General features: G+C 37.5%; 2 protein-coding genes across 3 annotated transcripts in view; both read left to right on the plus strand.

Moving 5' to 3' along the window:
* LOC141390682 (uncharacterized) overlaps window positions 1-15,644 on the plus strand; it is a 70,820-nt gene extending 55,176 nt beyond the window's left edge. For both annotated transcript variants that reach the window (XM_073963625.1, XM_073963626.1), the window contains 2 exons: window positions 14,749-14,899; window positions 14,975-15,644. In XM_073963625.1, coding sequence (XP_073819726.1) covers window positions 14,749-14,899; window positions 14,975-15,194 — 371 coding nt within the window. In that variant the 3' untranslated portion in view covers window positions 15,195-15,644. The remainder of the gene's footprint in view (window positions 1-14,748; window positions 14,900-14,974) is intronic.
* LOC141390496 (uncharacterized) lies at window positions 8,897-10,447 on the plus strand. Its single transcript, XM_073963453.1, has one exon. It carries the CDS (start codon window positions 8,897-8,899, stop codon window positions 10,445-10,447), a length of 1,551 nt encoding a protein of 516 aa, XP_073819554.1.
* Window positions 15,645-19,208: the final 3,564 nt, after the last annotated feature.

The raw sequence follows: 19,208 nt of genomic DNA on the forward strand, positions 1-19,208 counted from the left end.
ACGATGCTACATCTTAGCGACCAAAGTAAATCCTGGCAAATGTGTACAAATTAAAAGAGAAGAATTCGCTGTATTGGTAAACCGCATGCGCATCAAGTGATTTTGAGGATTTCGCGATTTACACGCATTTCAAAATGAACATTACCCGATACAATTTTATTTCAAGAGTATTCCCCATTTAAAGGAACCCAACATTTATTTGAAAGATATCCATATCTTCTGCTAGATGTTAGCGTGTTTTCGAGAAGTGATTAGAATAAAAAATGTGATTTATTGCGTGAAATTTAACTAAAATAGAAGAAAAACTCCGACCTATTTTTCTTACATTTTGTTCAACTAACTCACAAAATAAACTTAAATAAATATTTTCTCTTACAAAAATTTTATAAATTTCCTCAATATATTTTTTTGTTTTCGCTATAATATGAAAACCACTAAACGGATTTGTATAGTTTTGGTTTCATTTGAATCTTCGCGATGTATAGATTACGTACATATTTTTTATTTATTTTTCAGATGCATAAACAGGTTGAATTTTATTAAAACAAGTTGCAAAGTACCAATTTTTTTAACTCTTTCTCAATTTCCGCGAAAACTTAAAACTTTTTCACTAATGTTATGGGGCCTCAGTAATCATATATTACGTAGGGAGCCCCTACTTAAGAGAGTTTCTCAATATAATGATTAGAGTCTTATAAAGATTTTTTTCTTTTTATCAGAATTGAAACCGCCATAACTTTTGCGCGCAACAACCAAAATTAGCATCTCGAATAGATTTAAGAATGGGATTTTTTTCCCAATCTATGTACCAAAAATCTTTTATGTAGCTTAAAAAAAATTTTTAATTTTTTTTCTTATGGAAAACTAAAAAATTTTGTCTTTTCTTCATATATATAAAATTCTTCGAGTCTGCCATGATGTTCGAAATTAAACTCCTCCGAAACGGCTGGACCGAATTCCACGAAATTTTGTATGTGGAGTTTTTAGGTCTGAGAATAGGTTTTTAGCTACTTTTTATACTGGTCAGTTGAGTGACCGGGGTACCTTTCCCACAAATTTTTTAAAGAAAACGTGAAATCAGAGATATTTTTGAACGTATTGTTTAAAAATTGCTTGCAATCTATGGTAATAATTGTCTTGATCCTGGATGGTCATCTCGGAAGTGGAATATCGCGGTCAGCTCAATTTTTCAAAATTGTATAATTAAAGATAATATACTTAATTTTAGTAAGCGTGACTACAAGAACGCTCTAAGCACTGGCTTCAATAAGTGGGAATGCGCGATCAACCCCACATTTTGGAATACAGTACAACCCTGATAATGATAAATGTAACTTGACCGACGATCCAAAAAAATCGATTGAGAAATCAGGCAAACCCTAATTTTAAAGATGGTTAAATAACTAGAACGTCTAAAAAATTAGCATTGGTCACTAAAACGATGCACAGTGCGAAATATGAGCACTTTAGCGGAACTTTACTAATAACTTTTAAGTAAAGGGCGTAGATTCCTAAAATTTTGTGGATAGTGTGGGGCTCAAATTGGGCCACATAGGCCCGCGGTTTCCCGTAGAGTTCATGTAACGGCGGCTGTCGTTTTAACGTTTTACATTCATTTTTCAATCGATTTTTCTGCAAATTGGCATATTGAGTTTTTAGCGGATAGAAAACTTATGTACAAAATATTTTCAATATAGGTTCGCGTTTTGGTATAGACCCCATTGAACGGTTCCGGTCGATGGACATATTTTAAATGTTACAGACACATTTTCCAACGTATTTGGTTGTATTTTTATGTTCTTCGTAGATAGAAAACCTCTGTGCGAAATATTAACATCGTAGGTACGCGTTTTTGGCGGGTTCCCTCATATTAGGTATTTTAAATGTTGAAGACAAAAATTGCAACAGATTTTGATGCAAATGTAAATTTTAAGATGTTAGCGAATAAAAATCCTCCTCACTTAAAAGCTGTCAACATAGGTCCACTTTGCGTGAAGCCTCACAACCCTGCACATCCACTAAGGAGTAAAATGCCAATAATTTTTTGTTTTCATTTGTATCTATAATGTTTGTAGGTTTGCAGGTCTGTACCATTAATTTTATTAATAATGTCTCTGAGATCAAGTTCAGGTTGGAACTGCATTACAATTTTTAACGTATATTGGTTATTGCACCACAGCAATAAAAAATGTTGCACTATATATAAATCACCAACATTTACAGGTCCAAACTATGAAAAATTGCGAGAGGATTCTTAATTTAACAGAAATCATCATTTGTTAAAATTAGTGATTGCATTTTAAGTGCATTTTTAAGTCGTTTCGCGGAGTAAATCGCCAAACTGAGTATGGGTCTTTTGCAGTGGAGTACTTAGCTAACGAATTCAATTAAAATTTAATTAATTTTATGTACTTTCAAAATTCCTTAAAGTTCCACTAAACTTCCTAAACTAAACTGTGCGATGGTCCAACAATGCGGTGTATCTATAATCTATCTAAATGTATGTCAAGTTCTTTAAGACTGACATGATGTTCTAAATTAAACTTCCCAATCGGCTGGAGAATACCGAAAATGGAGTGGGTGGGGGACCTCCCCCACATCGCGTTTTAACAAATCGCGAAATCTCAGAGATTATTAGACATAGTAGTATTCAATACATCAGCAATGGTGGCCTCTGCCATTAATGGGTGTTTTGGAAGCAGAATGCCGCGATAACGGCCAATTTTTGAAAACTTTATTCTTACTGCAAACACGCCATGATCGTTGACTGCTTGGAATAACTCGATCAAGATTACATTTTATACAGCAAAGTCTAGATAAAGTCAACTAGCATTTTGAATTCATTTTTCATGAATCACTGATGTTTTCATGTTTAGGAGCTTAAAATAATAACGTATTCAGTGAATCAGCACTTTGTTAAAAAGAAGTAAAAACGGCGTTAAGTTCGACCGCGCCGAATTTTTTACCATTCACCACAATTTATATTGAAACCTGATTTTAGCCATTTCGGTTGGATAATCTGGCTGAAACCTCCAAGGGCGACTAAATACCAAGTATAGCCATATCGGTTGAATAATGCGGCTAAAACCTTGCATATACTGAAAATCGGGAGGTACCGTTCTATGTAGTCTATCTAAAAACATAAACATGTACCGAATAGTCTGTGTGGGAATGTCTTCTACCCACAACGAAGACTAAATACGAAATTGTAGCCATGACGGTGGGAAACCTCCAAACTGTTCTATGGTACCTATATCAGAACGTGGACTTATCTTTACTATAGATAATCATGAGGTACCGTTCTATGGGAGCTTTATCAAAATGTGGACCTGTTGCGACAATACTCTGCAGGAGTATTTACGACCCCCAACGGACACCAACAAACCAAATTATAGCAATTTTAGTTTAATAATTTGGCTAAAATCTTGAAAATACCCAACATCGGGTGCTTTATCAAAAACTTGACACAGAATGGGAATGCCTATACCCCAAGAAAGACTAAATCCCATTTAATGGCGAATACCGAAAATCGCGTGGTACAGCCCCATGGGGTTTATATCAAAACGTGGACCGGTATAACCCATTTCCAATACCAAACATCCTAGGAGAAATTCATTACAAAGTTCAATGTTAAATATTGCGGCCTGTATCTTGATTTCAGCTGAAGAACATCGCTACATTAACTCATTTTTATTCTGATCATCTTATGGTAGAGGGTATAATTAAAAGAATTTTCTATTTTAAATCTGGAGATACAATTACATGAGAGTTTTGCTAAACATTTTATTTTATGAAGTTTCAAGAAGAATGCATAGTTACGTCAATTCGGTTCGAAAATCGCATCATTTCATTCGTAATTCGATTATTCTATTTGCACTTCAAATTATTCCATTTGTAATTCGACTGTTTTATTTGTAATTCGAATTATTCCATTTATAAAATTATTCCATTTATAAAAAGGAAAGGAACAAAAAGAAGAAGAAGAACAAATGGAATAATTCGAATTACAAATATAATAATTCAAATTACAAACAGATAAATTCGAATTACAAATGGAATAATTGGAATGGAATTACAATTGAAATGTTTCGAATTACAAATGCAATTCTCGAATTACAAATAAAATGTTACGAATTAAAAATGGAATTCTCGAATTATAACTAAAATGATTCGAATTGAGTCTAAAAAGGTGTAGATATATAAATATGTAGATGGGTTATAAATGTCTACACGGAAAACTAAAAACGGGCCAGCAACGCGGACCGGGTCAGCTAGTCTATATATATAAAATAGAAAAATGTTTGTATGTTTGTTTGTTTGTTTGTTTGAAATTTATAGACTCAAAAACCGCTGAACCGATCTTGCTGAAATTTTCAGGGTATATTACTACATCGCCTGAAAGTAACATAGGCTATAAAAAGTTTCGAAATTCCGCTCTGGTCCGGAGATATAGCATCAGAATCGGAGGAACCTCCAAAAAAATTTAAACTTTGTATGCAAAAATCTATAGAACGGTTACAGATACAGACTCCAAATTTGAAATGTGTGATGGACTTTAGCCTAAAAATAAATTTGCCAAAATATAGCGAAATCGGTCCAGATTTGGATATAGCTCCCATATATATTTTCGTCCGATTTCAAGTATTTGATATACCAAACACGCTATATATGTCCGATTTCCATGAAATTTGGAATGCGTGACGGAACGTGGCTTATAACAAAATGTACCAAACTATATCGAAATCGGTTCAGATTTGGATATAGATCCCATATATATTTTCGTCCGATTTCATGTATTTGATATACCAAACACGCTACATATGTCCGATTTCAATGAAATTTGGAATATGTGACGAAATTTGAACTATAAATAAATGTGCCAAAATATATCGAAATCGGTTCATATTTGGATATAGCTCCCATATATAGTTTTGACCGATTTCAGGTATTTGATGCACCAAACACGTTATATGTGCCCGATTTCAATGAAATTTGAAATGTGTGACGGAATTTAGCATATAAATAAATGTTCCAAAATATATCGAAATTGGTTCAAATTTGGATATAGCTCCCATATATAGTTTTGACCGATTTGAGGTATTTGATGCACCAAACCCGTTATATGTGCCCGATTTCAATAAAATTTGGAATGTGTGACGGAATTTGGCCTATAAATAAATGTTCCAAAATATATCGAAATCGGTTAAGATTTGAATATAGCTTCCATATATATTTTTGACCGATTTGAGGTATTTTATGCACAAACACGCTATATGAGACCGATTTCAGTGAAATTTGGAATGTGTGACGGAATTTGGACTATAAATAAATATGTCAAAATATATCGAAATCGGTTCAGATTTGGATATAGCTCCTATATATATGGTTTGCCAATTTGATGTACTTTTGTGCGCTGTGTATGTCAAATTTCAATGAAATTTCGAATGTGTAATGGAATTTAGTCTAGAAATAAATCTGCCAAATTATATTGAAATCGGCCGATTTCCTGTATTTTATGCACCGAACACGCCATACATATCAAATTTCATTGAGATTGGGAATGTGTGACGGAACTTGGTTACAAATAATTCTGCATTCCTGTTGCAGGAATGAAAGAACTTTTTAATATTAATGACTAACTTTTATTAAATTCAAATATTAAAAAATGACACCTAAAGACCACTTAAAATTACATATTTGTGAAAAAATATAAAATTTTTCTTTTGTAAACCATGTAAAAGAAGTGATAACTCATATAACTTTAAATTCTCATATGATATGGACAAAATTAAACATTGGTCATAGAAATCTATGGATGGCACTTGAATCGAATATTTTTTGTTTTTGGAAAAAACGTTGACGATTTCTTATGATTCTCACAATTAATGAAAAAAAGCGAATCCCAACAGGAATTTTCACTTTTATTATTGTGGTAGAAAACTAATAAACTCTGATATGCTCTTTGGGTTCTTTTTTGTGCTGTGTTTTTCCGTTGGCTACCTGTTAGGGATGGGTTTTTTACGGAGGCCACATTTTGGAGCGATATTTTTTGAAATGCTTGCAACGCACACGTGCTGATTCAGGTATATATACACCATAAATATGCTCATTCATAAGTACCTGTCGGTAAAATATTGAAATGGACGTGATATAAATAGATGTTCATTGATAGATTTGTGTCATTCAACAAGTGTCAAAAAACCCGAAGAGTGCATTTTTAAGTGAAGTAAAAAAAGTGAATTTAAACTAAAATAAAGTGAATTATAACATGTTATTCCAAAAGAGTGCTTACAACATTTAATTTAAAATACATATTTTTCGCACAAAAGCAATACGAGTATTTAAAAAATCAATTCATTTAATAGCTGTTCATAGACCTTTTTGTGTTATTCAACAATTGTCGCAAAGCCCGAAAAGAACATTTATTTAAAAGTGATTAGTGAATTATAACATATTATTCCTGAAGAGTGCTACAACATTTAATTAAAAATACATATTGTTCGCATAAAAGCAAAAAAAAAAAAAAAATCAATTCAACATGCCCCCCAAAAAATCATCGCTAAGCAAAAAAACTAAAAATGCATTGGTTTTACAGTCTCTAAGGATACAGGAAACGCCCCAAGAGTATGAAGTCCGCCTATCCAATGCACGGGATAGAGGCTCAACTTCAAGAGCTACTGAAACATTGGAACACTACAATGTTCGACTTGAAACTCAAGGAGTGTTAGCGTCTACTTCACGTACGAACGAATCATCCATTCGGCAGAATGAACGCCTTTCCAGTCAACAAAGTAGATCGTCAAGATTGAGAGCTGAAGAGACAGCCGAACAACGGCAAGTACGCCGTCGTAGTCAACAAATTAGATCGTCAAAATCGAGAGCTCAAGAGACACCCGAGCAACGACAAGTACGCCTTCGTAGTCAACAAAGTAGATCCTTAACGTTGAGAGATCACGAAACACCAGAACAACATGAAATTCGTGTTTCCAATCAATATGATAGAACGACATCATCAAGATCTAATGCGACAACGGATCAACATGATCAACGTCTTCGAAGTCAACGTTCCAGATCGTCATCTTTAAGAGCTAATGAGTCATCCAGTGAACGTGAGAGTCGTCTGAGGGATGGTCGTTTAAGAGTAGTGAATACTAGAAGCAATGAAACACCAAACGAACGAGAAAGGCGCCTCAGAAATGAACGCTCCAGAATAGCGCAAAGGAGATCTAATGAGACATTAGAGGAACGTGATGCACACAGGAACTATAATCAACGTCGATTTCAAAACCATCTAAATGTATATGAACGCATCGCTTTCAATTACAATTCAAATGTGGATTACAGCGACGATGAATTAGTCTCTATTGGTGAAATGAATAATGTTTGTAAACATTGTAATGCGCTCAAATACAAAAATGAACCACCCGGAATTTGCTGTAGTAATGGCAAAATAGTCTTGCCTGAATTACGGTCACCTCCGGAACCATTGTTTACACTGATGTCGGGAACAACATCAGAATCTAAACATTTCCTTTCAAACATTCGAAAATATAATTCATGTTTTCAGATGACGTCGTTCGGTGCCACTAAAGTCGTTAAAGACAATTTTCTGCCAACATTTCGTGTCCAAGGCCAAATATACCATCGTATGGGGTCATTGTTACCCATCAAAGATCATAAGTTTCTGCAAATATATTTTATGGGACAAGCAGATGATATTGACCAAGTCCAACAACGTCGGCAATACAATCCCGCCACAAGAGAACGAATTGTTGCCGAATTGCAAAAAATGTTGCATGAAAACAATGAATTAGTCCGGACGTTCAAAAAAGCCAATAATGATCTACAATTACTACCAAATCATCAGGTTGTAATACACGCTGACAAGGTACCAGTAGGTGAACACCAAGGACGCTACAATGCACCTACAGCTAATGATGTCGCAGTTTTAATGGTAGGAGATCCTGTTGCACATCAAGATATCATAGTTCGTCGATTCGATGATAGAGTGAATAGAATATCAGAAACTCATCGATCGTACGATGCTCTGCAATATCCCCTTATTTTTCCATACGGAGACGATGGATACCATTTTGAAATTCGCCAAATAAATCCAGCAAGAAGTAAGTAAAATTGAGCAGATTTATTGTTTAAACACATTTTTAAAAGTACATATGCATTTACACGTTTTATATGTTTTCTTTCAGATGTTTCCACCAGCAAAAAAGTGAGCTGCATGAATTTCTACGCTCATCGTATCATGATCCGTCAAAATGCTACGAACCACATATTGAATTGTCGTGAGTTATTTCATCAATACATCGTGGATATGTATGCCAAAATTGAAGCTGAAAGACTTTTGTATATTAGGCATCACCAATCAAAATTGCGTGCAGATGATTACATTCATCTTCGCGATGCTTTAAACAATCGAAATGACATAAATCCCAATGATCTCGGACAAGCTGTAATTTTACCGGCAACATTTACGGGAAGCCCCCGCCATATGCACGAGTATACGCAGGATGCAATGACTTATGTGCGTTCATATGGTCGGCCGGACTTATTCATTACATTTACATGTAATCCAAAGTGGGAGGAAATAACAACTGTCTTATCCGGAGGTCAGACATCGGTGCATCGACATGATGTAGTAGCACGGGTGTTCCGGCAGAAGCTGATAACGCTGATGGATTTTATTGTTAAGCTACGTGTATTTGGAGAAACGAGATGTTGGATGTATTCGGTTGAGTGGCAGAAGCGTGGACTTCCTCATGCTCATATTCTTATATGGTTGGTTCATAAAATTACACCCGATGTTATTGATGATATTATATCTGCTGAAATACCTAACGTGGACGAGGATCCTATTCTACATCAAGTTGTTGTAAAGAATATGGTCCATGGTCCATGTGGACTAATTAATCAACATTCTCCATGCATGGTAGATGGAAAGTGCACCAAAAAATATCCACGGCAATTTGTTCAAGACACCGTAACTGGTACCGACGGCTATCCAATTTATCGTCGCCGATCTACACATGACGGCGGTCAATCTTTTGTAATAAAAGTGAGAAATAATGAAGTAGATGTAGATAATCGCTGGATAGTCCCTTACTGTCCACTTTTATCGAAAACATTTAAGGCACACATCAATGTGGAATGTTGCAATTCAGTGAAGTCGATAAAATACATCTGCAAGTACGTGAATAAAAGTTCGGATATGGCTGTATTTTCACTACAAAATCCTAATGATGAAATAAGTCATTATCAGATGGCACGGTATATAAGCAGCAATGAGGCAGTTTGGAGAATTTTGGGATTCCCTATCCACCAACGCTACCCAACTGTTGTGCACTTATCCGTACATCTTGAAAATGGGCAAATAGTTTATTTCAACGAAGCAAATGCACGAGAAAGAGCAGTGACGCCACCGGCTACGACTTTAACAGCATTTTTCGAATTATGTGCAAACGATCCGTTCGCCAAAACTTTGCTATATTCACAAGTACCGTCATACTATACATGGATTCCAACATCAAAAAAATTTCAAAGGCGCAAACAGGGAAAACCCGTTGAAGGATGGCCCAATGTATATTCGACCGACGCACTGGGCAGGATATATAGCGTTCATCCACAAAATTTTGAGTGTTTTTATTTACGACTACTTCTGGTCAACGTTTATGGGCCGATATCATTCGAACACTTGAGAACTGTGGATGGAGAAATATGTTCATCTTATAGAGAGGCATGCCACAAACGTAATCTTTTGGAAAACGATTCACATTGGGAAACAACACTTTCAGATTCAAGCATTGGAAACAATCCGTGTCAGATTAGGACACTATTCGCAATTATTTTAGTTTCTTGCTCACCAACCAGCCCAAGAGATCTATGGAACAAATTTAAAGATAGCATGACGGAAGATATCCTAAACAGAGAAAGAACCATCAGGGATGATGCAACGTTGGAATATTCTGAAGAAATGTACAATGAGGCTTTGATACGACTGGAAGACAAATGTTTGGAAATTCAAAACAAGACACTTATCCAAGTGGGTATGATTTCTCCGATTCGATCAGAGGAAAATGTAGGTGACATTGATTTAAGAAGAGAAGTCACGTATGATGTACGTCAATTGAAAACATTTCTAGCAGACAAAATACCGCTTTTAATGCCCGAACAGAAATCGGTATACAATATTGTGTTAGAAGCAATCGAAAACCAGTCTGGAGGATTGTATTTCATTGATGCACCTGGAGGCACAGGAAAAACCTTCTTAATTTCCCTGATTTTGGCTAAGGTTCGGTCAGATGGAAATATTGGATTGGCCGTTGCTTCGTCAGGTATTGCAGCAACCCTTTTGGACGGCGGAAGGACAGCACATTCTGCTTTTAAGCTACCAGTGAAAGTGCAATTTCAAGAAGATTTTACTTGCAAATCATAATTTGGGATGAGTGCACCATGGCACACAAAAAATCTTTGGAAGCACTAGGTCGAACTCTGCAAGATTTGAGAAACAACTCTATGCTCTTTGGAGGAGCATTAGTTCTATTAGCAGGAGATTTTCGACAAACGCTGCCTGTTATTCCAGGATCGACACCTGCAGATGAATTGAATGCATGTCTAAAGTCGTCCTTTCTGTGGAACCACGTTCGTACGTTGAAATTAACAAAAAACATGCGTGCACAACTTCAATGTAACGAATCATCTAGCCACTTTTCCAAACAACTAATGGATCTAGGAAATGGAAAAATACCAGTTGACCCAGCCACAAAATGTATTGCATTGCCATCTGACTTCTGTAGATTAACAAAATCTATCGAAGAATTAGTAGATTGTGTGTTTCCCAATATTGAAGCTAATATCAGTAACAGTCAGTGGTTATGTGAACGTGCATTACTTGCTCCTAAAAACATCGATGTTAACTCTGTCAATAATAGCATATTAAACAGAATTACAGGAAATGCAAGAAAATATAAATCCATCGATACTGTGACAACCGAAGACGACGCTGTTAATTATCCAGTTGAGTTTCTAAATTCTTTGGATCTGCCAGGCTTTCCACCACATGAATTAGTGCTCAAAGTTGGTGTTCCTATAATTTTATTAAGAAACATAGACCCACCTCGCCTTTGCAATGGCACAAGACTAACAGTAAAGAAACTGCACAACAATTTAATTGAAGCTACCATAATTACGGGGAAGTATATAGGTTCAGATGTATTGCTACCCCGAATACCTCTAATATCAACGGAAATGCCCTTCAATTTTAAAAGATTGCAATTTCCTGTACGCTTGGCATTTGCAATGACAATAAATAAATCCCAAGGGCAAACTCTTGGTGTATGCGGCCTAAATTTAGCAAGCTCTTGCTTTTCTCATGGTCAGTTGTACGTGGCATGTTCACGTGTTGGGAGACCCAGTGATTTATTTGTTTACGCTCCCGAAGGAAAGACAAAATATATTGTATATCCTAAAGCATTGCAATAAATGTTTATAAATATTGTTTAATTAAGTATTATAATTATTAATTAGTGTACTTATAGATGTAAAGTTGTTTTTTTTACCATATTTATACCCAATACCACAATGTGGAAAAGGGTATTATAAGTTTGTTTTGGTAAAAATTCATGTAACACCGCGAAATATTCTTCGGAGACCCCCAATGTGGTATACCAATCTTCATATCTCGACGAGATAAAGCGATTTTGAGATGTGTGTCCGTCCGTCTGTCCGTCCGTCCGTCTGTCCATTATAAATTGTAAACACGCTCCAGGACGCAATTATGGACCGATCGTCACGAAATTTTGTATGGAGGTCGGGTTCAGATCAGAATAGATCCCTATTCTTATTGGTGATGATCGTGAAATATTTAGCGGGTGAAATGGACCAAAAACATAATATTTATCCAATTTTCTAGCGGCTCTGTAGGTCTCAATAATGGTCCGATCAACGCGTAATTTTAAATAAGGTAAGAGTATATAACAAAGGAGAAGCTTGCAATTTGAGATGGCGATCGGATAATATTTAGAGGGTTAAATGGACCAAAACTTTTGTGTGAAAATTGTGAAAATTTTTAATATACAGCTTATATCTTAATTCCTGGAAGTGACATTCCGGACAAGTGAGATATACTTGAAAGTGGAACGCTTGACCTTTCAATTGATGCCAATTATGTTGGTGTGCATGATCAGATAACAGAGTTACAGCCTAATATATTCCGTTATTTGTTTGTTGTGTAATAATAAACTCGCTAGAAGTCGCAATTATACATCAATAGTCACGAAATTTTGCACCGGGTAAGAGTATAGGTCGAAAAAATGCCTACAATTTTGAATGATGATCTGATATTCTTTATCGGGTGAAATGGACCATTACTTTTGTATGAAAAATATAAAAAATTTATTTTTGGTCGATATTTTAATTCCTTGAGGACATATATATTTCGCAGATAGCCTACATATGGAAAAAAACTACTGACCTTTCCTCTGATGTAAATTGCAATAAAGTGTTTGCTAGATAACGGGCCTATTGCCTAATATATAATGGGTTCTGTGTAGAGAACCACATTTTTATCCCATGCTACATATTGTCTCTCCAAAATTTTATGTAACACCACGAAATATTCGTCCTAGACCCCTTATTTGGTATGCTAAAATGCATATCTCGACGAGATAAAGCGATTTAGCGATGTGTGTCCGTCCATTAAAAATTGTAAACAAGCTTAAGGCCGCAATTATGGACCGATTGTAACGAATTTTTAAGGAGATTGGGTTCGAGCCAGAATAGAAATGATTAGTTTTTGGTGATGATCTTGAAATGTTCAGGGGATGAAATGGACCAAAAACAAAATTTTAACCAATTTTGTAGTGGCTCTGTAGGTCAAAATAATAACCCGCAAAATTTTAAACAAAGTTTGAGTTTATGATGAAGAAGAAGCGTACAAACCAATGTGAAGATCAGATAAAGCTTAGCGGGTTAAATGGACTGAAACTTTTGTGTGAAATTGGTAAAAATTTCAATAACGTAGCGGTTTAACAACGGAAGTAGTAGTACTACATAAGTGGGTTTCATTACATTTTAGTTTGTGTCAACTAAATTTTCCTTTCCTGCTACAAAAATGTCTTTGTCATGCTAGATAACTTTTTGGTTTTGGTTATAAGTATTATACATTACATCTCAGATATTTGATAATTAAATTTTCACAATCATTGAAAAGAAGTTCCGTGGAGAACGATTGTCCAGGGATAGTGGTATAGGGTATCCCATGGTCGGCTCCGTCCGACTATAGAATTTTCTTACTTGTTTTAAGTTGACAATGTACATATTTTCGAACCAATAAAATAAAATAAAAAAACATTAATTTGTTTAAAATTCAAAGACAAAAATATATTTTTTGGGGCTGCAAGTAATATGCTGCGGGGTAGCGAAGCGCACCGGGTTCAGCTAGTCAACTATATTTGCGGACGCCAGTCGTTTGTGGAATTCTGAAACAAGAAGTCCAAACCCCGTAGAGTGAGACAGGGTGTTTCCCAAGGAGGGTTGATATCTCCGGAACTGTTTAACCTCTACCTTTCTGAAATTCCACACCCTCCAGACGGTATAGAGATCGTGATGTATGCGGATGATTGTACGATCTTGGCGTCGGGTCCTATCGATGACATATGTGATAGGTTAAATGTCTACATGGCTGACCTCGTGCAGTTCTTCCATCTGAGGAATATAAAAATATCCGCCGCTAAATCCACTGCCACACTGTTAACCACATGGACGGTTGAAATGAGGCTTCCACGGAACATATTGGTCGATGGTGCACTGATTCCGACGACCAACTACCCCAAGAAAATTCAAACCTGCCAGAATGCTGCCCTGACGACTGCAACAGGGTGCCTCCTCATGACACCAGTGGACCATCTTCATGAGGAGACGAAGATTTTACCGGTGCGTCAACACAATAAGATGTTGTCGATTCAGTACTTGCTTGGGTGTTATCGCAGTGACCATCAGTGTCACGATTTAATGGACAGACTTCCTCCACCCAGGCACGTCAGGAGAGATCTTCATGATCTAGACAGAGAGGTCCAAAGGTATAAAAGAGAACCTCTAGACCAAAGAGCTTATATATTATTCACACTGACATGGTTGCGCATCCATCGCAGCAGAGGAACGCCAGCTGCCAAGGCAAACACGAGTGGTTTTAGCCCAGATAAGATCCGGACGATGCAGCCGCCTCAATTCGTATTGGGCCTGAATTGGCGCCACGATACCCAACACATGCCCAGCATGTGGATTGGGACCACACGATACACTGCATTTGTTTAGCTGCCCAGCTAACCCCACTCACCTGTCTCCTGATTCCTTATGGACGCAACCAGTCCAGGTTGCAGTATTCTTGAATCTGGATACAGAGGAAACTTATAACTGAAATAATACACGAACGAACACATTTGCGTTGTTACAACAACAAGCAAAAAATGCCAACATAAGTCAATGTTTTGGTATAGCCCCCATACAAATAGTACCTCCAAAATTTAGGTTTTTTGAGGATTTTTTATCATATCCCAAAATGGTTTCGGTTGTTACAGCAGTATTTTGAAGCAAATTATTACTCAGACTAATGGAAACCCTTAGCTAGGTTCTTGATCTGCCTCTTCTAAATAATGAACCGTAACATATACTTTTTAATAATTTGACATTTCTGTTTTCTTTCTTCGTATCATTATTTAAACTTCCTTTTAATTTCAGTACCATTTTGTAACCTAACCCAATATGCCTGTTTGGAAGAACATGGGTTCATTAACCCGGTATCAATGATGCCTATAAAATATCCATTTTGTCGTCACTGTATAACGAACTGTGAAGATTCTGATTATGTGGTGGAAAATCTCTACTACAAGTAAGTTAAAAATGTTTTCTTAAAAACTATTGTATTTAAATCCAATATCCTTTAAATCTTTACTTTTTCTTCCAGTATCAATGCATCGTTGAGGGGTAAGCGTTCATTAGAACTTATTCTTTTGAATTTTCCCACAAAACATAAACGACGTCAGGTCATACGACAAACGGAGGATAAATTGGTATCGCTCAGTGGTATTTTATGCCTATGTTTGGGATTCAATGTGGTCAATATAATAGAATTTTTGTATTTGTGCGGACGTGCATTCGTTCGACAGCATCAGCAGCAACAGTAACAAACAAACAATGAAGCGAAAGGATGAAGATGGATGAATGAATGGTTGGATAGCATTGACCGGTGACTGGAGGCGACCAGTTAAAGCAACAAATTGTGAACAAAGAATGCTGCAATGGGCGTGGGGAGGGGGGTAATCAAGTTGTCGCCTTGCAGGCCTTTATAACAAATGTAACAACAACAACTACAAAGAAAAACTAAAAACTTAAACTAACATATAATTCAATGTTTCCGGTTCCACAAACAAACATAGATACACACGTGTGCATGTTTGTATGAATGTAGGCCCATGTGTGATTTGTTTGAATGTCTTTTGTGTTGGAAAAGGATAAAGTCAAGAAAGGAAACTGGAATGAACAGAAAGCACCATGAAAGAAACGAAACCCTATACCGAACCATGGTCCTCTGCACTACTTCACAGCTCAATAAATCTTTTTACGCTTGAATAAAACTTGATAAAAACTTTCATTCATTTGATTCGATTCGTTACGATTCGATTCGGTATCACAATACACACAAAAATATACACGTAATGCTATTGAAGTCTACAATAATAAAAGATGGCAGTTTGAATGAATGTATGCACGTGTGTGTGAGAGAATGTATAATTCAATGTGTTTGTGTTTGAATGTTTATGGAAACTGCATTAGAGAGTAGGTAGCAAATTTTTATTTTTAGAGGAAAAGGTTTCCGCATTTTTTTTTCTTTTTTTTACAAAACTGTTGTTGATGTGTACATGAATATATACGTGTGTGTTCACTCATGTCTTTAGCCAAGAAGAAGAAGAATAAAGTTGGAAACTGTCGGATACTATTTGAAAAATCGATTTCACTTTGATTTACCATCATGCAATTTAAAAATGGAAACTTCACAGCAGAAGATTAAGTGTATCGTTGGCTCGGGGTAGCTTGCCTACCCACCACCTTAGCACCAGGTAAGTGTTTATGAGGAGTGAAATTGAAGCATATAAACACCATAACAGTAAGTGTAATCTTAAAGGACAAGTAATAGAAACTATATTTGCAAAATTTAAGAAATACTTAAAAAGAATCAGTCGACTCTGCTGACAAAGATACAGTTTCATAATCTGACGACGAGGGAGTTTCGTAAACGGAAGAACCCGCTCCCGTGGGATTGCAGCTCAACAATAACTATAGCTTACAATGTTGTGATGGTTACAACGTGTTAAGGAAGGATCGCACCAGAAGTGGAGGTAGGGGATTAGCTTTCCTATTACGCCATATAGACCTATCTCGCTAGAGCCTGTCTCTAATGACCCGTACATGGAATTAATGAATGAATGAATGAATGAGGATTTCTTATCATATCCCAAAATGGTTTCGGTTGTAACTGCAGTATGTTGAAGCAAATTATTACTCAGACTAATGGAAACCCTTAGCTAGGTTCTTGATCTGCCTCTTCTAAATAATGAACCGTAACATATACTTTTTAATAATTTGACATTTCTGTTTTCTTTCTTCGTATCATTATTTAAACTTCCTTTTAATTTCAGTACCATTTTGTAACCTAACCCAATATGCCTGTTTGGAAGAGCATGGGTTCATTAACCCGGTATCAATGATGCCTATAAAATATCCATTTTGTCGTCACTGTATAACGAACTGTGAAGATTCTGATTATGTGGTGGAAAATCTCTACTACAAGTAAGTTAAAAATGTTTTCTTAAAAACTATTGTATTTAAATCCAATATCCTTTAAATCTTTACTTTTTCTTCCAGCTCAACAATAACTATACCTTACAATGTTGTGATGGTTACAACGTGTTAAGGAAGGATCGCACCAGAAGTGGAGGTAGGGGATTAGCTTTCCTATTACGCCATATAGACCTATATCGCTAGAGCCTGTCTCTAATGACCCGTACATGGAATGAATGAATGAATGGGGGTAGCAGTCAGGTTTTGCACGGTCAATGAGGACGCCCCTACCAGAATAAGAGAAGAGTGTCAAAGTACGTCCTGGGTTTTCCACCGTCCTCGCACGGTCCAACAGAATTCGGAGCAGGCATTCCGGGATATGCTGCTCCCAACACAGAAAAACGAAACAAGTGTAAACACATGTACACTGAGGTTGCAGCCGCTGGCCGGAACGCTGATGTTGTGTGGTTCCCGGTCAATCCGGTACGAAAGAACACGCTACCGCGGGATTGAAGCTGAACAACAACTGTAGCTTACAACGTTGTGATGGTTACAACGTGTTAAGGAAGGAGGTGGGGGATTAGCTTTCCTATTGCACCAGTCTCTTCAATATAGACCTATCTCGCTTGAGATTGTCTCTAATGACCCGTACATGGAATGTATGGGGGTAGCAGTCAGGTGTGGAACTGACGAGATAGAGTTGCTGAACGTATACATATCGCCGAGAAATAGATCTCAGATTACCAGCCTGACATTAGCCCGCTTTGGAAGGTCATAATCGTCTGGTCCTGGGGGACTTTAATGCGCATCATGAGATGTGGCATTCGGCCCTCGGAAACGACCAGAGGGGTACAGCGCTGGTTGAGCAGATTGATAGCTCTACGTTTTGAACGGTCAATGAAGACGCCCCTACCAGAATTAGAGAAAAGTTTCACAGTTCGCCAGACATAACCATCGTGTCACCTGGTCTGACAAATGACGTCACCTGGCAACCGGTCATTTCCCTTGGATCAGACCATCTCCCCATAATTGTCTCCATTAGCAGACCACCCGGTTTCATCACCTCTCAACGCCGCAGGTTTGTCAATCATAGGAATTGTCCATCAAATGAATGAATGATTGACCGAGTTTCAGAGAGTTCTCCAATCACCGCTTCAGAGAACTGCCCAATCCTTCTGATGTTCGGGTAGCGCAAAGGACGTTCCGAGACATCATCACTGCTGCAGCCGCTCGCCATATCCCTGCTGGTCGAATACCCGAAGTAAGACCAAACTTCCCAGCAGAGGTGACGGGATTAGCAAATGAATGTGGTGAGCTTCGTCGAGCCAACCCCAATGACCCCAGAGTCATGGAACTGACACTTGAAGTTAACAGGCTGGTCGGCGAACATACGCGGAAGAAGTGGTTAAATCATTTGAAGAGTTGCAACATTGGAGCCGGTATAAGTGAATTGTGGGCAAAGGTTAAGTCACTCTCGAACCCTGGAAAGATGGAAGATAGGACCTCAGTCACGTTTGGCAACATTACGCTGACTGAACCGAAGAGGTGCGCAAGTTATTTCAATCGACAGTTTGTCGAACACCCCGAAAGTGACAGGGCGAAGAGGAGAGTATTACGTCGCATCAGATCTCTTTCTGCCGAGGATGAACAACCACAGTTTACAATGGATGATGTTGTGAATGCCATCAGGAACGCAAAATCATCCAAAGCGTTGGGCCCTGATAGAATCTCCATGGTAAAGCTGAAGCAGCTGGATGAACCGGGAGTGGAGAATCCCCCTAAAGTTCACAACTTGTCGCAAGCCACCCTCATTGTTCCCGAAGTCTGGAAAATGGACAGAGTGGTCCTGCTACGGAAGCCAGGCAAGGATACCAGCAAAAGTGAATCGTGCGGTAATGGTGGCGCGCAACTTATCAAAAGCCATTGATACAGTCAGACACTCCACGCTGTTTGAGGACATTGTCGTACGTGAAATTCAGAAACATGAAGTCCGAACGCCGTGGAGTGAAACAGGGAGTTCCCCAAGGTGGGGTGATATCTCCGGAACTGTTTAACTTCTACCTCTCCTGTATTTCGCCCTCTCCAGACGGTATCGAGATCGTAACGTATGCGGATGATTTCACGATCCTGACATCAGGTACCTTCCCTGATGGCATCTGTGAGAGACTGAACTCATATTTATCCGATCTTACCAACTTTTCCACGCGAGGAATATGCATCTGCTGCTAGGCCCGACACATTCAGGTATATCAGGAAGGATATTCATGTTCTACAGAGAGAGGTATAACAATGTAGGATAGAACCCCTTGATCAACAGGCATATAAAGCAGGTTTAAATAGCATTCACACGGACGCAATTG

This window comes from Musca autumnalis, unplaced genomic scaffold, assembly GCF_047663935.1.
Source record: "Musca autumnalis isolate F117 unplaced genomic scaffold, ASM4766393v1 scaffold_1, whole genome shotgun sequence".
Classification (NCBI taxonomy): domain Eukaryota; kingdom Metazoa; phylum Arthropoda; class Insecta; order Diptera; family Muscidae; genus Musca; species Musca autumnalis.

Coding starts and splice junctions, on each gene's coding strand:
- LOC141390496 (XM_073963453.1), top strand. CDS start 8,897: ATGGTCCATGGTCCATGTGGACTAATTAATCAACATTCTCCATGCATG.